Here is a 22,407-nt window from a genome sequence, read left to right as displayed (position 1 = left end):
CATGTACTGCCACTATCCCATCAACTCAGAACTGTTTAGTTCAACTTCTGACCCTGTTTTCTTACCTGCACTCCTTTTTTCAGAGATCCAGGTCGACAGATAAGGAGCGGTCCCACCAGTCCAGAGTGGATGTCTTTAACAGGATCCACTCCAGAGTAGTACAGATAGGTCAGACAGTCAGCCTCCCCTTGTACTGGACCAGAATCCACTGGCACCATCCATTCATAGGTGTGCACCGTGCCCGGTCTGACCAGAGCAGCTGGGGGAGGGGTCACCACTCCTGATAATATAGATTGATATATATAAAGAGAATTATTAGGAAGATAATAACGTTAATGCAGGCTCACTTAGACTGTGTTCTGGACTAACTTGGTTCCCTCTTAAGCTCCCGCAACTTCTTTGCTGTATAGGACTCTGAGGAGGGAAAGAAGTTTAGAGCAAGAACAGCTGAGACATTTGATTGAGATTAAGTTACCTGCTAACATTGTGCATGTATGTGCTTGTATTAACCTTCCAGTTCATTGTAATAGAGCGTCCCATCCTGCTCTATACTGTACTCAACACCATGCGGTTGTATGCTGTAAGGCCGGCTGGCTTTGTTCTTAAACACCACCTTGATAGTGTCCTTCTCTTCAGCTCGCAGGACAGGACCTGGAGACATGGATAGATAGACATACAGGCACACATTTAGTTCAAAGGACAATTAGATTACATTTTTGTTGGAACTGCCAAACTGTTAGGGCAAAGAAGGAAGTCTATTGGACTAAACAATAAATACACAAATGATCCACAAATGAATCAGTGATTAAAATAATTATTAGTTACAGTCCAGGTCTTTGTGGCTGTTTTAACGGGGCAGGATGACAAACAACCCTTCTGGTTAATTAGTTACATAGAAATATTTTTTATTTCACATCAAGAGCATTTGGGCTGTACAGATATGGCTTAATTTCTACCTCCAGAGCATCTCTGACTGAAAGATGCTACCAACCCCAGCCCAGCCCAGATTACCCAGAATTCCAAGGTGTTGCTCCTCTGGGCTGCGGAGCATCTTTGTTGTGAAGGTGTTGTCAGTGTATTCCACATAGCGAACCTTCTTATAGCGGCTTCCAATGCGGTTTTGACTTCTGGTTACAAACATTTCTGCTTCACTGCACAAAAACACACACAGGACAAATTATTAACAGATCCCTTACACAAACATCAATAACAGCCTGGACCAAATTTTGGGTGTGAAAGTGTGTGTGTGTGTGTGTGTGTGTGTGTGTGTGTGTGTGTGTGTGTGTGTGTGTGTGTGTGTGTGTGTGTGTGTGTGTGTGTGGTAACCAACCCATCAGTAGGCGGTATAGGAGCGTAGTCCCAGACTTCTTCTTCTGCAGCAATGAAAAATGGTCTGAGCTCACCATGTGGCCGGGGCTTGTGGACATTTGGGAAACACTTCTTGATCTCAAATATAGCCTGCATTCCAGCTGGACAAAACCACAAAACAAAAATTCACAAACAAATACCAAAGAAAATCAGTCTTCCTTGAATACAATTCGGAGAATGGAGAAAGTGAGCTCACCCATCAAATGGTCATTGACAGTGCATGTCAACAGCCAGTGTCCAGAATTGTCAGCTACCATTTCAGCCGTAGTGCTGGAGGCAGGGAAAAGACTGACTGTGTCTGTGTGGTGGTTCTGAGTGGTCAAAATCTGGCCATGGAAATGAACCGAATGCATGTCCACCTGTTGTAGAGAAACTACATTAAAACTGGGTACAGACTAGGTGCTTGAAGCCAAGATAAAAACATGATGAGGGCTAATGTAGGTCCAGTTAGCAGCCCTGGAGCAAACTAGCTCAGTTATGTCATCACGAGTGCTCCCTACTGGCCAGGGGTTTGTAATGGGTAGTCAGCGATGAGTCACCAGGCAGGCAATGGTGGTATAAAACATGCAATACTAGGTGTTTTGAGAAAGTGTGAGTCACCACAACAACCAGAGGTCTTTGAGCATGCAGACATAACTGCAACCCAAATGATTATGCAGTTGGCTGCAGCAGAATGCCAGATTAGTCCTGGACAGACTTGCACACTCATGGAGTGCACACACACATGACTGATAGCATGATCCTCCTGAGATAATAATGAAATATTTAAGAAAGAATATTTAAAAAATGAATAAGGATTAAAGGGCTAGTTGTATATTTTGAATTTTGTTTGCTTGTTGTTTCTCAACTCGACTTTTTTCTAAAATAACCTATGAGACATGTGAAAACTTACGACTTACGTGTAGGGGCTACTGTAAGGGGGGAAAACTGAGCTGAGAGAGGTGGGCAATATTCTGAGAAAAAAGTCGCAAATTTGCTAGTTTTAAAGTGGCAAATTTCCTAGTTTAAAACTTGTACATTTTAAACTAGGTAGGTCATAGAGGAAGTAAACATGTAGCTTGACCCGGATGTTTGCCGTTGCTATGACAACAAGTGAAAGCTACCGCTAGCTTAGCCAATACACCGGATCAATAAACACATATAAGATGACAATTTGGCCCATATAAAATTAACCAACAATAACCATCAACAGCCATTACCCTATAGACATTAGCCCCCCCCCCCCCCCCCCCAGTGGACAGTGGCCCTAATACGCTGTCGTAAAAACTTGAACATCATAAGAAGAAATTTAAAGAATCCCTGTACCCTTAGATATTCTGGCTAGTGATAATAATAATAATAATAATAATAATAATAATAATAATAATAATAATAATAATACAATATTTACCTCATTGCCTAAGCCAATAATATGCCAGTGGATCTTGTTGCCTTGGCACATGCTCAGTCCAGGCAGGTTACCATACAGAAACCCGTTTATACCTGCAATCCACACTCAGTTATATGTAGATATACACATATATACTTGAATGTGTATGTATATGGTACATGTGTGTGGATGCTCCCCCTCACTGTGCATTTTGTTGCTCTCAATGAAATCCTCATCCTCCTTTAAGCCTCTGGCAGGATTCGTAATGTACGTCCTGATGTTGTCGTCCAGGTACCAGCTGTAGTTTTCATCTGACACCATGAACAGCAGAGCGTACAGATAGTCTCCTGACCGGTCTCCATGTAAGTCCAGAGTTCCTACAGAGGAGAGGGCATTTTATGATAATGTGTCTTAATGTTTTGAAGTCGAAACTTACTTATTAACCCTAAAATCCTATTTTCTCTTTCAACTTTTTATTACTTTGAATGCTGCTTTATGGTATTACCACAGCAGATCTCACAGACTTCATTGTACTTCAGCAATATTTTTGATAGTTTTATTAGTAATGAAACAATTAGTTCAACAATGGTTAGTTGTAAAATATACTGAAAGTATCTTAACCATTCACTATACAGTCAAATGGCATATATCTGTGCTGGTATTATTGTTCAAAAGTACAATAGTATTTTAAATTAATATATTAATATAGAAGCAGAAAATGGAAGTACTTCACAACACTTGAGTGAATGTAGTTCCACCACTATAAGGTTTCAGTACCTCTCTTACAGACAATGAGGGGTCCTATCAGTCCTGAGCTGATGTCTTTTGGTGTGGAGATGTGGGAGTGGTAGAATCTGGTCAAGCAGTTATTGTCGTGCGATGTTGGGCTGTGGCTCTCTGGGAGGGTCCACTCATATGTCACTGTTGTACCAGGAGCCACTGAGTCGTCACGCTTCAGCTCTGGACCAGTACCATCTGGGTATAGGGCACCTGAACAGACAGATACAAACACACAAAGTCACACATCTATCAGCTTGTTAAATCTGTTCATCAATTCATTCATTCCTCACCCTCATTGCCCTTGCTGTAGTTTAGTCCATGTGGGTGGATGCTGTAAGGTCTGAACGCTGTGTTCTTCAGGTGAATAATCACTGTGTCTCCCTCCTCGGCCATCAACAGGGGTCCCAGGTAGCCTTGCCAATCTGCCTTCACCACCTCTGTCCTGTAGGTGGCGTCGCTGTACTGCTTATACACAGCCTTCTTGTAGGTGGAGCCAATTCGCTGGGGGCCTTGCTTTAAAAAGACTGAGGCTTCTCTACAGAGATAGAAGGGTGTTATTATTGGTTACAGTTAAAATACTTCAAAAACCTGCGATAAACAGCTGAGAGAAAGCTACTGAAAATTGCAGAGTAGTCACAATGTAGATGCTTAAAAATATATCTGGTTACTTGCTAGTTAGGCCTGTTCACATCAGACATTTTGAGTTGTGATTGTGGAAAAGCACATTACTATTGATAGGGAAGACTGGGGTAAAAATGTAAGATGCTCAAACATCCATGCATTTAATTGAGAATGTGGATTAGGGGTGGAGTGCTATTGGAGTTGTTGAGAAATTGGAGACTATAGTATGTCGCCAATCCATGAAAGTCAAATCTTAAAATGTAGACATATAACTTTTAAAGGGTGGCCAATACGGGAGAGATACGGTCCAGATGGACTGACTGACTCCAACATAATCAAGACAATGTAATGTGCATGTACTCACTCGTCCTCCTGCAGTGTGCGGTTTTGAATGATGTTCATCCCACTTGGAGCGTAGTTCCAAGACACCTCCTCTATTCTGAGGAAGTACTCTCTCCTCATCCCAGATGCACATACTGCTGCACAACACAGAAGCAGCACTCCCCTCAACCCCAACCAATGCATTTTGGAGATTTAGTGCTGGCGCTTCACCTAAGTCTATATACTGTACAACTGCCAAGGAGGAAGTCTGTATTTCTGTTCACCGATGCAGAGGATGATAATGATGAGGACAAACAGACAACAGACAGATTTAGTCAGTCTGACCCTCCGTGTCTCTTTATATGCCCTCAGCTGACTGCTGGGAACAGTCAGGCAGAGCAGAGTGTTCACTGACCAACAAACAGGGTTTGAGCCAACCAATCACAGAGGAAAAGGGAGGGAGCTCCCTGACACCTTGCTTAATCAAAGGGGTAAGGTTACATAAGAACAGAAAATGTTTTTTTAACGCAATGTCCACATTTGATTATCCAAAAATGAAGAGATCAGAAGGTACATTTACATCAGACTGCATGCAGTTTATCAACTTTTGATTTGGAGTATGGAAAACCAGAACAGTATAGTATGTTTATTTTCTGTCGTTTGGGAAATTGCCAAAAATCATGTGTAGGCTGATGTTAAGCCAGTGTTGAAAACATTGACTTTTGATCAAGTCAATACTCATGTCCAATGTTAACTGCAAAAGGTTAAAAAAGATAATAAGGAATCTGATGTCCTTGAATTTGTCCTTATTTACTAAATCAGTCTAACCAAAGTAGTTTAATTAATACTCATTTGAATGACTTCCATCTCCCTCTAAAGTCATTTAAAGCAATTCATTCTGCGACCTAATATCCCATAAAACAAATATTATTACCAAGGGTCTACTAGGTCTTTCTTATTTGTACAGCCTCATTTCATCCTTATTTATTTCTATGGGGTATTCAGGACACACACACATCTACATTGTTATGGACTAATAACCTGTTGTGTATGAAATGTTGATCATCATAATCATCAACACAGCATCACCAATGACGACATAGTGATTATTTGCCACGTGTGTCTCAAAGGTTGAGTTGCACACACACAATGTGAACCGTGACCACGTCTCTGGTTGTAAGAGATACCTGGGACAGAGAGAACGAGAGAGATCAAACACAGACAGCAACTACCAACATTCTGAGTGTTGTACTAAATTGTTAAAATGCTGAAATACTTATACTCTAAGCAATACCACATGAAAAGTTGTCCACTATAACACATTTTAAATGTGTTTGTAGTCTTGGTGAAGCTGGAGACAATCCTCCCTCTGTCTCACCCGCTCTGGTGCGTCTTCACTGCTGTCTCTGGTCGGACAGAACCCGGGGGCACGTGTCCGACAGAGCGCCGTGCACGATGGTCCGGGTCTGGTCTCTTGCGTTTAATTTTTAGTTAGAAGCATATAGAAACACAAGGAAAAAAACCCAAATATAAAAATCTCAAGTTGAGCAACAAACTCCAAACTACTGAAATCATCCAGATTGACTTACATATCTAATATATGGATGACTTCATCAAGATTTCAGAATGACGAACGACGTCTGCTCCCCGTAGTGTGAAAGTTTGCAGTCTTCAGAAAACCTCAACCTTGTTTACTTTTTAGATCTGGAACTTATTTCCTACACGCAGCATGCTGGAGAGCTCACACTGGGCCGATTTGACTAAGTCTGAGAGACGGAGGGGGGCATGTGGAAAAGCATGTTGTGAGGAATCCCCTTCACATCATACAAGCAAGTTGAGCTCTTATGCTTGGAAAAAACCTTTCATCCAAACATGTGACGCGAGACAAGGATTCATGACTAGCGTTCTAACAGCCTTTTGGACAAAAACTACGACTGATAGCTTACTACTCTTCTAAACTTGATCCCATAGCAAGAGCTATGCCTCCATGCTTGCAGGCAGTGCAGGCAGCAGCTATTGCTGTACAAAGTTCAGCTTCACTCGTGTTGTTTCATCCATTGACATTGAAGGTTTCACATGCGGTCTCTGTACTTCTGATGCAAAACAAAGTAGCTTTCATGTCAGCAGCACGGCATCTCAATTGTATGACAATACTAATGGCGCCGCCACATTGGACAATCGAACGCTGCAACACATTTAATCCATCCACACTTTTGCCACACAAACAAGAAGGTGAGAAACATGACTGCTTAGCTAAAGCTGAGGAGATTGTTTTACCAAAAGCAGACCTGACTGATACACCACTCACACATCCAGACATAACAATGTTTGTTGACGGCTCCTGCAGGAAAAATCCAGATGGCACGAATGCCAGTAGTGTGCGGTGGTGACACAAGGTGAGGGTGTCGAAATCCTCACCTTTGCCATCACATTTCTCAGCACAGGCAGCAGAGCTAGTAGCTTTGACGGAGGCATGTAGATTGGGGGAAGGGAAAGCTATCACAGTCTACACAGATAGCCAGTATGCATTCTCCACACTGGATGTTTTCGACCAACAGTGGAAAAACAGAGGCATGGTAACATCTACAGGCAAAGCTATTCAACACAAAGATTTGATACTAAATTTATTGGATGCTATTCTCCTACCAAAAGCAGTTGCAGTCTGTAAATGCGCAGCACACACCACCGGGACTGATCCAGTTTCACGAGGAAATCGCAAAGCAGACGAAGAAGCTAAACGCGCAGCGACAGAGGGACAGAGCTGAGATTACATTTGTGTAGCTGATAGCCCATCCTTCCTAAAACCCTCTATAGATTTGCAGCTATTTTGAGCCATGGAAGTACCCATGTCTCAACAGGAGGGATGGTGGCAATGATAAGTCAATGTTTTACAACATATGGATTCCAAAATTACTCTAAAAATGTTTGTGCATCCTGTTTGATTTGCTCCAAGCACAACTCGCAAGGAAGAATGAAACCTAAAAGAGGAGCATTCCCGAAAGCTGAATATCCATTCCAAACAATATGGACTTCATTGAACTAAACAAATCAGAGGGGAAGAAATATTGCCTGGTAATAGTAGATATGTTCTCAAAATGGGTTGAAATCACACCAACAGCAACAAACGACGCTATAATGGTAGCAAAAATCCTTGCTACTATTATTGCACCAAGATTCGGATTACCAGAAACAATTTACTGTGATAACGGTCCACATTTCAGAAACCAAGTCATTGCTAAATTATCAGAAATGTTTAACATGCAACTAAAAGTTTCATTGCCGTTATCATTGGTATCACTGGTCATCTACTCGCTGGGAAGGTCCATATCAGGTTCTGCTATCTACACCGACAGCAGTCCGCATCGCTGAGAGAGGAACGTGGGTTCATCTTACACACTGTAAGAGAGCATACAGCACTCCGGAGGGGACAGGTAAGTAAAAGCACCACACCATGGCAGACAGACCGTGGAATCCATACCGAAGGACGGGATGCGGCATGAGAGGAACACTGTGTCTAATCAGTCTGGTAGCAGTGATAATGGTAGTTCCGATACTCTGGGTAACCGAACTTCAGTCTCAACAATCGAATGGCAACAACAATCGCACCGCAGCTGAATCACTGATTGTAAATTCGACACTAGCCAATACAACGCTAGCTAATTCAACACCAGCCAAATTAAGAGCTAAAAGAGAAATCGGACCGCAAATTGTATAACTTTGTGTCTCTACCCGCTGACAGGAACTGCACCACTGTACACCAATTGTTTCCCCCTGTGCCAACTCACACGCGGCCACCCTGGTTTGAGCCATATGACGGCAACTACACCTGTCTGTCTAGAGAAGAAGGTACGGTTAGTGTAGGAACTTTGACTTCCTGTAATCTAACCCTGAAGTTATCAGCAGGAGAATGGGGTGTGCAGTATGCGTGGGTGAGAAGACAACTTGTGGCCAGGGCGGACATCTGGTGGTTCTGCGGTGGTAAGACGCTTAGACCAACGTTAACAATTGATTGGATTAACTATTTGTATTATAATCAACAGAGCTTCATCAATTACACCAGAGACGGCATCAGGGGTTATCTATACAATTAGATAGGACTAGTCTCATGGCATGGCAGAAACGGCTGGCGCTTGACATGCTGCTGGCCGAGAAGGGAGGCGTGTGTAAGATGTTTCGGGATATGTGTTTGCACCTTCATTCCCAATAACACCGCCCCTGACGGCAGTGGGACTAAGGCGCTGGCAGGTTTGACATCGCTATCCGAGGAGTTCGAGGAGGGACTTAGTTCAAAGGCTGATTGACGTTGCCATGAACAAGATGTTACTGTATACCAGAGTGCCGGATGAGGAGGATAAAGGTGATGCAACATCATATCTATCAGATTACAGTGACGATGAAATAACCCCTGTGAAGTGTGCTTCCCGATTCGTAGGTGAGCAGAAAGTTCCAGGTGATCTGGAAGCTGAGGACATGTGCGGGGGCTTGGAGGATTTCTATGATGACACTGGAGTTTAAATAAAAACATCAATTCCACAGCACAATGATGTATTTACAGAAAATCCCAAAAAGAAGATGTAAAAACCTGATAAGCATTACGAGTGTAGCCTAAGAGAAGGATGTTGTCTCCACTATATATACTGTATATATATATATATATATATATATATATGTTAATCACATGATGGAAGGAAGTTTTTAATGTTTTATTGTTTTCCACGAGTCCAGGGTGAGATTTCCTAGGCAGGGTCAGGGTCAGCCTGCGTTGAACAGTTTTGTTTGATTTCTATTCTTCCTTCCAATTAAACTTTAAAGGTATTAGAGGTTAGTTTTACTGAATGTGCTATGTATAACTCTGTTTTGAATCACTGTATTTTCCCAATTGGACTGGAGTACTATAGGGCGGTCGCCTGTAGGCAGAGGGGTCGTGAGAGAATTTCCCTGCCCGAATGTAAAGATGGATAGTTGCTAAGAAGCTGCCTGACAGGGTTTTCGCTCTCACACTCTTTGTTCAGGTTACAGCTTTATGTGTTGAACTTTTTATTACTTTAGTACCCCCATGGCTGACCTAAATGTTATCAGAGGCCTGGTAGTCATGATGTCTTGTTCTACATGAAGGTTAACTGTCAGTGACGCGTTATCTCCTGTGCCTTTAAAAGACTCAAGTCACAACAGTGATTTGAGCACTTCCTCTGTAGCATCCTCACACGTTGTTGCATTGTAACTGCTCCTCTTGTACAAGATTAAAGTCAGACGTCGACTTTACTTATGTCTCCGATCTCCTCCTTGGGTGAATTTATTCGTTTACGGGAAAATTCTTTTAACAGGGTGCAATGTACACAGTAGGCATTAGGTGAAGGCGGGCACCTGGGCATGCCAACCCCCAGTTGCATAGACTAGCGCTAGGGACGTGGAACATCACCTCGTTGATGGGGAAGGAACCTGAGCAAGTTGCGGGAGGTTGGGCGATATCAACTAGATATAGTTGAGCTCACCTCCACGCACTGCAGAGGCTCTGGAACCAACCTCCTGGAAAGGGGTTGGACTCTCTTCTTTTTCAGAGTTGACCAACATATCAACTCCGCCAGGCAGGTTTGGGGATACTCACAAGTCCCAGGTTGCCTGTGCGGTGTTGGAGTTCAACCCGGTGAGCAAGAGGGTCCGCATCATGCAAATTTGTGTTGCTGGGGGGAATACTCTTGACTATTGTGTGTGCTTACGCACCTAACAGCAGTTCAGGGTATCCATCCTTCTTGGAGTCTCTGGGTGGGGTCCTGGAAACGGTCCCGCCCGGGGACTCCATTGTTTTACTGGGGGACTTCAAATACTGAAAAAGTAGCCCTTTCAGGCTTGGTTAGCCCAGGGGTCTCTGGAAGCAGCAGACAGGAGGGCCAAAACGACTTCAGCTTCATTGGTCATTGAGGCAAAAACTCGGGTGTGGAGGGAATTTGGGGAGGCCATGGAGAAGGATGTTAGGTTGGCCTTAAAGAAGTTCTGGAAAACCAACTGGTGGCTCAGGAAGGGGAAGTGGGGATTAACTCAGGCTGTTTGCCTTTATCTCCTCTAGACAGGTGGCGAGTATTGACGGGGATGACGGTGATGATGAAGGTAGGGTGGCAGCTGTGGCATTGACATAGAGCTGTGTGTCGTCGGCGTAGCAGTGGAATGAAAATCCATGGCGGCTGATGACCTGACCAAGGGGGATGAGGTAGAGGATGAAGAGGATGGGGCCAAGGACTGACCCCTGGCAGACACCACAAGTGACTGTGTGTGGGTTTGATTTGGAGGGGCCCAGGGAGATGTACTCTGTCCGGTTTGTGAGGTATGACTGGAACCAACAGAGGGCAGTGTCAGTGAGTCCAGTGGTGAGGTGGAGCCGGTTTAGAAGAGTCATGGTCGACTGTATCAAATGCAGCGGATAGGTCCAGAAGGATGAGGAGGGAGGGAGAGCCAGCATCGGATGACATCAGGAGGTCGTAACTCTTACGAGTGCAGTTTCTGTGCTGTGGGCTGAGCGGAAACCGGACTGGAATATGACTGGAAGTGGGACCCTGTAATGATTCGAATTGGCTCTACACCTCCACTCATATAATGGAAATGGAAAATGTTGACAGTAAGGTCTGTGGATTATCCTGCATATCTGTGTGATTGTTTCTAGACAGAGACGTTATTAAGTATTCAGTATTTCAAAATTTTAACATAATTGAAATGGACTTTCATTTCCATTGTATTTTGGTGAATACATGTTTCAGACTATGTCAAAACCTAAAATGTGTTTTTGCATTTAAATGTACCATCTACTAACAGTTTAAAGGTTAGACTCTACTTACCAACTTTCATTCTCATCAAAAATCAGGAAAAGCAGTGCAAACTCTTCTACTTCCTTTCTCACACCAAGAGTCCTGGAAGCAACACAGTTTATGAAGCTGCACGTTAAGAGTCTATTGTTGTGTGATGCAAAACCAAAACTCAGACCTGCCTCATCATACCTAGAAAGCATGCAGGCATACACTGTGCTTGCTGTATGATATAATTAAGTATTAAATAGTTTTCTTGGACCTGCATTCAGTGACGAACACTCACCTGGCCCAGCTACGGCGACAGATCACCAACGGACCAATCAGACCGCTGTACATGTCCTATTAGGCAGGGAGACAGTATAAGTGTGTGAATGCCCCTTTCTCTGTGAGAGTCTCTGTGTGTGTGTGTGTGTGTGTGTGTGTGTGTGTGTGTGTGTGTGTGTGTGTGTGTGTGTGTGTGTGTGTGTTGTGTGTGTGTGTGTGTGTGTGTGTGTGCGTGTGTGTGTGTGTATTACCTTGATAACATCAACAGTGGAATAGTATGCCGACACAGAGCACTCCTCCTGCTCTGTGGTTGGTCCTGTATTCTTTGCTACGTACCAGTAATAGGAGTGAGTCTCACCTGGGAAAGTCATTTGTTAAGTTACACACAGACTTTAATAATATAATAGAGCTGACGGGTGGGACAGATAGTACCGGGGCCAACTAATGCACATAGATGCACAGAGTCCTTTTAATATTCTCAGAAAAGTAAAGCCACATGTACTTTAATTTTTGGACACAATTATAGTGAAATAAGTTCAGAAATAAAATCAAGAATTGGGGGATTTACTATTTCCAATGTTTCTTAATTGTCTGCCTCCCAGTTAGTTGATATTCTGTATGTCTTCACCTGGCTGGGTGTGATGAACATCCGGGATTTCTGTCTTGACTCCATGGGCGTGGATAGAATAAGGCCTGGACGCCATGTTTTTAAAAACCACCGTCACCTTGTCTCCCACGTCGGCGTGAATTATTGGCCCTGGAAGAAGGAATTAAAAGTGTCATAATTACAAGACTACTCAACCTGGAACATAAATCCATCCAGGTTTCATAAATAGTTTTATTATTTTTTTATCAAAATGTTTTTATCACTGCTGCCCTGAAACCTACCCATAATTCCGAGATGTTCCATATCGGCTGTTCTTTCCGTCTGTGTAGTGAACTTGTCATTGGTGAACTGGCGGTATACCACCTTCTTGTAACGGGAGCCTATTAACCCACCCTGCTGGTCCAGGAAGATGGAAGCAGGGCTGCAGAGGGAGAGATACATTCCACAAGTATAAGTGAGGCTTTGCATGTGTGTGTGTGTGTGTGTGTGTTCATGATAATGAAGCAACATGTCACCCAGAGCAACAGTGTCCTTCATTGATGTGTTTTTAACTGTTTGAGTGCTAACCACTACACCACGTGCCGCCCCAAATCTCACTCCTCATTCCACAACCTATAGCAACCCAGCCAACAAAAGTAACACCTACTAGCCAATCAGAGGCAGAGTAAGGCAGGTTATGACTATGGCACTGTACCTCTCCTGACCACGGAACATCTCAGCCTCCCAGGTGCGATTTGGAGAGTAGTCCCAGTCCGTTTCTATGGCAGCAATGTAGTAGGTTTTTGAGTGGAGCATAGTCTCACTCTGACGCTGAAACAAGCCGCATTTCGTCACCGTGTAGTTGGCTCTCATCCCACCACGATAATGGTTCACTGTGGCTGACACCACTTCAAACTGGCCTGCAATACACACAAGCATGTGCAGAAATATAATTTGGGAAAGCTGATATACTTGTTATACCCACCATCTGTTTGTATTTTGTGATCTAGGCAAACCTTGTGACAATGTCACTGAAGATTCAAGTAAACAGTAGAATTACAATCATGGGTGTGTGTGTGTGTGTGTGTGTGAGAGAGAGAGAGAGAGAGAGGTGTATACCCATGCTATCGGGCTCCATAGAGACAGTGTGTGAGATGTGAGGGAAGACACTGATGGTGTCCCTTCTGTTCTGGTGGTAGATAAAGCGGTTTCCCTGGAAGTAAAGGCCAATGATGTCCGTCTCAGAACCTAGTCCTGACACGTGCCACGTTACTTTACTCCCCTTACACATGGTCAGGCCCGGGAGGTTCCTATACACAAACCCATTGATGGCTAAAAGAGAGAGACACAGAAAGATGATGATGAAATTTTGCTTGGCATGCCAAAATCACATCTATCATGAGTGATCTGAGCTGCCAGTGATCAGTGTGTGAATGTGCATCTCCTACACACCGTGCATCTTGTTACTTTCTATAAAGCCCTCGTCCTCCTTGTTAACAGTAGGCCTCGTCGCAGCAGTGGTAAGGGACATAATGTTGTCGTCCAGATACCAGCTCAGGTTCTCATCAAACATTGTAGACATGAGGTTAAACTCGTTGTCATAGTTTTTCTACACAAGGAGAAAAGTGACAAAACATTTACATTTACATTTAGATCATTTAGCAGACGCTTTTGTCCAAAGCGACTTACAATAAGTACATTTGTCAAAAGAAAGAAACAAAGGAACCACATCATATCATTGTCGATAAAGTAAGAGCTAAAAATAGAACAAGTGTTAGATCCTCGTCTGAGTAAAGTAGTAGCTGTTCAGCAAACATACCTTTAGAAGAACAGTGCTGTGATCAAAGTGCTAAAGGTAAGATTTTTTTTTGGGGGGGGGGGGGGTGTTAGTGGGTTATGCTATGCAGAGTCGAGGTGAAGTCTGAACAGGTGAGTCTTGAGCCTTTTTCGGAAGATGGCAAATGACTCTGCTGTCCTGACATTGGTCGGGAGTTCGTTCCACCACTGAGGCGCCAGAACAGAGAAGAGTCTAAACTTTGCTGAGCGACATTTGTTTTATTTCAGCGATGGTGGTACCAGCCGGCCAGCTGAAGTAGAGGAGCGAAGTGCTCGCTTCGGGCCGTGGGGTTTGACCAGTGTTTGAAGGTAGATGGGTGCCGTTCCATTGATGGCCTTGAAGGCCAGTGTCATCGTCTTGAATTGGATGCGTGCTGCAACGGGGAGCCAGTGGAGGTCACGGAGGAGGTGGGTCACATGGGAGAATTTGGGTAGATTGAAGACAAGGCATGCTGCAGCGTTCTGGATACGCTGCAATGCTTTAGTCGCCGAGGCCGGGAGTCCAGCCAGGAGAGAGTTGCAGTAGTCAAGGCAAGAGATGACCAGTGCTTGGACCAGGAGTTGCGTTGCATCCTTTGTGAGGAAGGTCCGAATCCTGCGGATATTGTAGAGGGCAAATCTGCAGGATCGGGCCACAGCAGTGATGTTAGGGGTGCAGGATAATTGGTCATGGAGGATTACCCCCAGGTTCCTCACAGTTGAGGAAGGAAATACTGTGATGCCCTCGACAGCGACCGGCAGGTCCATGCCAGGGCAGGGCAGAAGAGGAGTTGGGTTTTATTCAGGTTAAGCTTGAGGTGATGTGCAGTTGTCCAGACGGAGATGTCTGTCAGACATTTCGAGATGCGAGTTGCAATGTGAGTGTCAGAGGTTGGGAGAAAAGAGAGGAATAGCTGGGTGTCATCTGCGTAACAATGGTAGGAGAATCCATGCGATGTAATTACAGAGCCTAGTGATCTGGTGTATAGTGGGAACAGAAACGGTCCTAATACTGAGCCTTGAGGGACACCCGTGTCCAGAGAACAGGGTTTGGACATAGAGCCATTCCATGTGACCTGAAAGGTGCGATTTGTCAGGTATGATGTGAACCAGGTTAGTGCAGAGTCAGTGATGCCAAGTTCAGCCAGGGTGGAGAGGAGGATTGGGTGGTTGACTGTGTCGAATGCAGCAGATAGGTCAAGGAGAATGAGAACGGAGGAGTGGGGTGAGGCTCTGGCGTCTCGCAGGGACTCGGTCACTGTGAGGAGGGCCATCTCAGTGGAGTTAGCAGTCCTGAATCCTGATTGATTAGGGTCAAGGAGGTTGTTCTGTGAGAGATAGGATGACAGTTGGTTGTAGGCGGCACGTTCCAAGGTTTTAGAGAGGAATGAAAGAACGGGTTACAGGTCTGTAGCTGTGGATGTCAGCAGCATCTAGGGTGGGTTTTTTAAGGAGGGGCTTCACTGTAGCCGTCTTAAAAGATGCTGGAATGACACCTGAGGTGAGGGAGGAGTTGATCAGGGTGGTGAGGAATGGCAAGATGTCGTGTGAGATGTCCTGGAGAAGAGAGGAGGGAATCGGGTCAAGGGAGCAAGTGGTGGCATGGTTAGACGTAACAAGTGCATGAATGTCTTCAGAGGAGAGAGGGCGAAAGCTGGTAAGGCCATCAGAGTTGAGAGTTAGTGGAGATGTTTTCTGGGAGGTTATAGGAGTGAATGAGGAGCTGATGTCATTAACTTTCTTGGTAAAGTAAGTTGCAAAGTCATCAGCGGTAAGGGAGGAAGGAGGGAGAGGGGTAGGAGGGGTGAGGAGGGAGGAGAACATGGAGAAGAGTTTCCTGGGGTTGGAGGCAGAAGAGTTGATCTTTGCCAGGTAGAAGGCAGATTTAGCTGCCGAAACAGTTGAGGTGAAGTCTGAGAGGAGTTGGTGGTAGTGAGCAAGGTCCTCGTACTGGCCCGATTTCTTCCATTTTCTCTCAGCCACTCGCAACAATGATCTGTTGGTTCGGACAGCCAGGGAGGGGAGGGAGATGATCGTTTATGTTGGTTCCCGGCTTGGTGAGTGGGTGGAGAGGGGGAGAGTGTGAGGTAAAATGTGGAGAAGTCAATGAATTCAGATGAGTGCAGCTTTCCTGGGTGGATATTGCAGTCACAGAGGACGATGAGTGGTGTTCCATCATCAGGGGAGCAACTCAGGAGGGCATCCATCTCATCTAAAAAGTCACCGAGAGGACCGGGTGGGTGATAGATCACTATCATGTTGAGCTTGAAAGGAAGGGTGACAGAGACAGCGTGGAATTCAAGTGCAGATCGGGGTAGGTGGTCCAGAGGAAGGACCTGGTAGGACCACCTGGGTGAGATGAGGAGCCCAGTTCCTCCTCCTCGCCCTGTTCGTCTTGGGGAGTGTGAAACGAGTAGGCAGTTGAAAGAGCAGCTGGAGTGGCAGTGTTTTCTTGGGTGATCCAGGTCTCCGTAAGGGCCAGGAAGTGGAGAGTCTGCAGGGAGGCATACACTGAGATTGTGTCCGCCTTCTTGACTGCAGACTGGCAGTTCCATAGCCCCCCTAGTACTTCAAGTTCCGTACTGGTGGAGAATGGTGGGTGGCAGAGATCCTGACTGGGATAAGACACATGGCTGCGATGGGTGGTGGTTGAGATGTTATGCCTACCTCAATGGACTTCCTCGACAAAAGATGAACAAATGTGTACAATTTACAAGTCACATGCAATTCAGTTTTATTGTTTTCAACCTTGCATTTTTATGCTTTCTGTGTTCCTTCAAGGCACACCTCCATTGAAGCTGTCCTTCCTCCTCCTTTCCACAACCAGATATGTATTTGATTTAGGTCCACATGTATTGCCACTATCCCATCAACTCAGAACTGTTTAGTTTCTGACCCTGCGTTCTTACCTGCACTCCTTTTTTCAGAGATCCAGGTCGACAGATAAGCAGCAGTCCCACCAGTCCAGAGTGGGTGTCTTTAACAGGATCCACTCCAGAGTAGTACAGATAGGTCAGACAGTCAGCCTCCCCTTGTACTGGACCAGAATCCACTGGCACCATCCATTCATAGGTATGCACCATTCCCGGTCTGACCAGAGCAGCTGGGGGAGGGGTCACCACTCCTGATTACATAGATTGATATATATAAAGAGAATTATTATGAAGATAATAACATTAATGCAGGCTCACTTAGACTGTGTTCTGCAATAAATGACTAACTTGGTTCCCTCTTAAGCTCCCGCAACTTCTTTGCTGTATAGGACTCTGAGGAGTGAAAGAAGTTTAGGGCAGGAACAGCTGAGACATTTGATTGAGATTAAATTACCTGCTAACATTGTGCATGTATGTGCTTGTATTAACCTTCCAGTTCATTGTAATAGAGCGTCCCATCCTGCTCTATACTGTACTCAACACCATGCGGTTGTATGCTGTAAGGCCGGCTGGCTTTGTTCTTGAACACCACCTTGATAGTGTCCTTCTCTTCAGCTCGCAGCACAGGACCTGGAGACATGGATGGACAGACATACAGGCACACATTTAGTTCAAAGGACAATTAGATTACATTTTGTTGGATGGGAACAAGATCATGCTAACAATTATGAACATTTGTGTTGAACTGCCAAACTGTTAGGGCAAAGAAGGAAGTCTGTTGGACTAAACAATAAATACACAAATAATCCGGCAATGAATCAGTAATGAAAATAATTATTAGTTACAGTCCAGGTTTTTGTGGCTAGTTTTAACGGGGCAGGATGACAAACAACCCTTCTAGCTAATTAGTTACATAGAAATACCATAGATAGATATCATTTTTTATTTCACAACAAGAGCATTTGGGCTGTACAGATATGGCTTAATTTCTACCTCCAGAGTATCTCTGACTGAAAGATGCTACCAACCCCAGCCCAGCCCAGATTACCCAGAATTCCAAGGTGTTGCTCCTCTGGGCTGCGGACCATCTTTGTTGTGAAGGTGTTGTCAGTGTATTCCACATAGCGAACCTTCTTATAGCGGCTTCCAATGCGGTTTTGACTTCTGGTGACAAATATTTCTGCTTCACTGCACAAAAACACACACAGGACAAATTATTAACAGATCCCTTACACAAACATCAATAACAGCCTGGACCAAATTTTGGGTGTGAAAGTGTGTGTGCGTGTGTGTGTGTGTGTGTGTGTGATAACCAACCCATCAGTAGGCGGTATAGGAGCGTAGTCCCAGACTTCTTCTTCTGCAGCAATGAAAAATGGTCTGAGCTCACCATGTGGCCGGGGCTTGTGGACATTTGGGAAACACTTCTTGATCTCAAATATAGCCTGCATTCCAGCTGGACAAAACCACAAAACAAAAACTCACAAACAAATACCAAAGAAAATCAGTCTTGCTTGAATACAATTCGGAAAATGGTGGAAGTGAGCTCACCCATCAAATGGTCATTGACAGTGCATGTCAGCTACCATTTCAGCTGTAGTGCTGGAGGCAGGGAAAAGACTGACTGTGTCTGTGTGGTGGTTCTGAGTGGTCAAAATCTGGCCATGGAAATGAACCGAATGCATGTCCACCTGTTGTAGAGAAACTACATTAAAACTGGGTACAGAGTAGGTGCTTGAAGCCAAGATCAAAACATGATTAGGGCTAATGTAGGTCCAGTTAGCAGCCCTGGAGCAAACTAGCTCAGTTATGTCATCACGAGTGCTCCCTACTGGCCAGGGGTTTGTAATGGGTAGTCAGTGATGAGTCACCAGGCAGGCAATGGTGGTAAAAAACATGCAATACTATGTGTTTTGAGAAAGTGTGAGTCACCAACAACCAGAGGTCTTTGAGCATGCAGACATAACTGCAACCCAAATGATTATGCAGTTGGCTGCAGCAGAATGCCAGATTAGTCCTGGACAGACGTGCACACTCATTAAAGGGATAGTTCGGAATTTTGGACATAAGACCTATTTTCCAAGTCAGTATCGATGTACATATGTGTTGATAGAACGTTTGAAATAAAACCAACCTTGCATTTTTTAGGATTTATGTCTCAGCAGCAGCAGCAGCGTGTCATACTTCCTAGCAGTGGCGGACTGATATCACCTAGCACTTATAAGTTACCGGTTCTGTAATAGTTTGTTTACCTGCTGTCATTGCTACAGACGCAGAGTAGCCTGCAGTGCTAGTTTCTTCAATCTCACAGAAATGGCCACTTTTGGAGAATATACTGAAACTTTTGAAAACTCTGATGAGGAGTTTTTTTCCACCCAAACCCAACCGTACCTGTACGAGCCTGAATATACAGAGAAAGAATTGCGCGAGAGGGATGCTCAAAGGGCAGAACATGAACGAGCGTCTGTGGAGACCGAGATAGCCCGCGCTGGAGCTGAGAACTGGGACCGAACAAACGGAGACTGGTGGTGCCAGGAGGGATTCCCCGCAACGTGTCCGAGGGTTTACGGGTCTACGGACGGAGCAGAGGTTCGGGTTCGCGGTGCGTAATTGTGGGTCCGCAGTGCGTCTTAGAGTTTTGAGTCCGACGGAGCAAAGTAAAATTCCGCTGCTGCTGAGAAACTAGTCCCTCAAAAAATGGATGATTCATGCGATGCGAGGTTAGTTTTGTTTCAAATATTATTCTATCAACACAGATATGTACATCGACAGTCTAGTGTTTTAATGGATTTGCCTCGGGTGCACTGTGGAGTTGGTATGAGTGTTTTTAATGCCATGCTAAAACTAGAAATATTGACTTGCGCTAGCCATAGCATAAGCGAACTTGGCAACTAGAAGAACTGAATGAAATTTCTTGAAAACGTCTCCAGACGTCTCGAACACACCGGCTGTCTTGGAAAATAGGTCTTATGTCCAAAATTCTGAACTATCCCTTTAAAGGATGCACGCACACATGACTGATAGCATGATCCTCCTGAGATAATAATAAAATATTTAAGAAAGAATATTTAAAAAATGAATAAGGATTAAAGGGGTAGTTGTATATTTTGAATTTTGCTTGCTTGTTGTTTCTCAACTCGACTTTTTTCTAAAATAAGCTATGAGACATTTGAAAACTTGAACATTATAAGAAGAAATTTAATGAATCCATGTACCCTTAGATATTCTGGCTAGTGTTAATAATAATAATAATAATAATAATTTCTGTTGTTTGACACTATAAAATTGAATTGAATTGAATTTATCATGTAAGGTGACCTTGGGCGTTTGAAAGGCGCCAACAAATAAAATGTATTATTATTAATAATTATAATAATAATAATAATACAAATATTAAATTTACCTCATTGCCTAAGCCAATCATATGCCAGTGGATCTTGTTGCCTTGGCACATGCTCAGTGCATCTTATTGTGTTGTGTTATTCATTTGAAAAAAAAGGAGAAAATGTAAAGTTACTTGAATAGTGAATGAGTTTATTCTGTGTGGAACATTTCCATAAGGACAATCTGTGATTCATATTAGCAAGTGTTGCTGGTTTATGGGGCGTGTCCTGTCTGAACCGCTCAGGTTCTTAATAAATACACGTGAACTAACCTACCTCATTTACATGTTTACGGTTTTAAATCTAGTAGCATTTTATTATTTCAACCAGCTCTTATCATGACTGCCAGTGAGATCCTTTAAAAAGAAAATGACACTCCAGGTCACTTAGAGGTGCTGAATGTGGTCATGTGATCCATTTTTATTCTGTGTCTGTCCTTCCTGTCGTCTGTTCAGGAGCCGGCCTATCAGTTCTTCTTCGACCTGAGCCAGAAGCAGGCGGGGGGTTTCCGGGGCCGCGGCAGGAAGAGACATCCGGACGAAGACGGACGAGGACGAGAGCAGCAGCGTGACCGAGGGGACGGGGGTCCTCACGGACAGACCAAGCAGCCCCGCAGGCACCGTGAGTCCAGCCGGTCTGGGAGAACAGCTCTAGTGCTGCGTTTTCTAAATGGGGAGGGTTTCCAGTCTAAACACTGGACCCTCCATCAGATCAGGACACAGTCTCAAAAACCTCAGAACATGAGGAGGGTCCGTCTACCAGGAACCACCGAAGCACCATAGAAGGGTTCAGAATAAGACAATAATTAGAACATAGTTATTCCCCGTGGCAGTAATACACTACGACGTGTCATCAGAGCAGTGCTGCAGGAGAAACGGTCATAATAGTAAAAAGTCATCAGCAGCAGATGATGGTGTTTGTTGTGATACTCATTTTGGCCACAAGAGGGTGAAGAGGACCACGACTGACACGAAAAGAATTCATGTTTTAAGTAACATAATTGACTAAAACACAATATGTGCACCTCGTGTTTGGAGTTTTCCACCTGTTTCAAAGATGAAAAACAACCAAGGAACTGAACAAAATCTTTTTTCAGCTGATTTTAAGTCATTAACAGAGGAGAACATTTAGATCAGGCGCTTTTACACAGAGGTAACGCTACAATCACGCCGGTTTTGTGGAACCAGAGAGGCCGTGACGTGTAACAAGTCGCCGTCGCCGGTTGCGTGACGTCTTAAATGAGGGTCAGAGATCCGATCAGCTGGAGGGGAGGTGAACTTTTGCTTGTCGTGCCACGCTACGTGTTAGCTACTCGCTAACATATGAGTGAAGTGGCGATTACTAACATTAAGACAAAGGGTGCAGTCCAATAGTCTATTTTCTTAGGAAGGTTCCTAACTGAAGAAGTGACCCGGAAGTAAACAAGTAGCCGCCATGATAAGAGCCATGTGGAGAAGTGGACGACGCGTTTTTTGTAGTCCATTATTGTAGTTTCTCCAGCACAGACGCACGTCAATCGCCGGCGCCGATCATCAGCTGTCACTCATCAGTAGCATTATAATGACGTAGCTTAGTGAAAGTCCGGTCGGATTTTCTTTTCCTAAATCCTTTTGAGTTCTCCTATCGCCTTTCCTTGACCCTTTGACGTTTCCTCCAGAGGTCAAGGAATAGGAGTTAGGAATAGGAGTTAGGACCTTATTTTTTGACTATTGGACTGCACCCAGAGTGAAACTTTACTTTAACTGGACATCCAGAGCAACAGATTGGTTTCTGACCATCACCTCTGATCATGTGACCTCTGATCATGTGACCTGCTTTTCTCTCTGTCTCAGCTGCTCCTCACATTTTGTCCTTTCAGTGCTGAAATAATGAATCATCGACTGTAGAGTTGATCTGTTGACTTCTATAGTTTGTTAAATTAAAGTCCATTTTTAAGGTAAACATTAATAGTTTCAATAACGCACCACGTTAGAGCATTAGTTCTGTGAAAATCTCTTTCAAGAAAAATTGGTATTGAATCTGTAATCTTTCTAAATGAATCCAAATCAAATCACTCATTAGGGATTCCCTGCACTAGTAATATGAAAAGTGAATTTGTTTTCAAATATGATATCCAGTGTGGTATCGCTCTCTTCAAAGCAGCTCATCTGTAGTACATATTGTTTTTTAAAGCAACACTTAAAGTGATGGTTCGGAGTAAAATGCACCCTAGGTCATTTCCACCGTGACA

General features: G+C 44.1%; 2 protein-coding genes and 1 pseudogene across 3 annotated transcripts in view; all 3 read right to left on the bottom strand.

The window, feature by feature from the left end:
* Window positions 1–4,804, bottom strand: part of LOC311014682 (ceruloplasmin-like) — a 12,099-nt gene extending 7,295 nt beyond the window's left edge. Inside the window, exons 1-11 of the mRNA XM_084011415.1 lie at window positions 4,503–4,804; window positions 3,808–4,052; window positions 3,515–3,727; window positions 2,941–3,114; window positions 2,759–2,850; window positions 1,565–1,727; window positions 1,331–1,469; window positions 1,012–1,151; window positions 511–651; window positions 370–414; window positions 66–280 (exon numbers count right to left, since the gene is read on the bottom strand). Of these exons, the coding sequence (XP_083867541.1) occupies window positions 66–280; window positions 370–414; window positions 511–651; window positions 1,012–1,151; window positions 1,331–1,469; window positions 1,565–1,727; window positions 2,759–2,850; window positions 2,941–3,114; window positions 3,515–3,727; window positions 3,808–4,052; window positions 4,503–4,663 (1,728 nt within the window). The 5' untranslated portion in view covers window positions 4,664–4,804. The remainder of the gene's footprint in view (window positions 1–65; window positions 281–369; window positions 415–510; window positions 652–1,011; window positions 1,152–1,330; window positions 1,470–1,564; window positions 1,728–2,758; window positions 2,851–2,940; window positions 3,115–3,514; window positions 3,728–3,807; window positions 4,053–4,502) is intronic.
* The window catches only part of LOC311014681 (ceruloplasmin-like), an 87,108-nt gene that overhangs the window by 7,348 nt on the left and 57,353 nt on the right, over window positions 1–22,407 (bottom strand). The gene's annotated exons all lie outside the window — the stretch shown is intronic.
* Window positions 11,283–20,517, bottom strand: LOC311015280 (ceruloplasmin-like; annotated as a pseudogene). Its single transcript, XR_014599461.1, has 16 exons — window positions 20,505–20,517; window positions 20,198–20,259; window positions 18,346–18,485; window positions 18,112–18,250; window positions 17,843–17,982; window positions 17,284–17,424; window positions 17,143–17,187; window positions 16,831–17,045; window positions 13,559–13,715; window positions 13,226–13,438; window positions 12,822–13,026; window positions 12,409–12,548; window positions 12,149–12,277; window positions 11,772–11,878; window positions 11,540–11,595; window positions 11,283–11,358 (listed from the first exon to the last, which is right to left on the bottom strand). The product of XR_014599461.1 is annotated as a ceruloplasmin-like (transcript).

Source organism: Eutrigla gurnardus (assembly GCF_963514095.1).
Source record: "Eutrigla gurnardus genome assembly, chromosome: 6".
Lineage (NCBI taxonomy): Eukaryota > Metazoa > Chordata > Actinopteri > Perciformes > Triglidae > Eutrigla > Eutrigla gurnardus.
The sequence above is the reverse complement of the archived record's forward strand: the minus strand, read 5'-3'. Positions and strand labels throughout refer to the sequence as shown.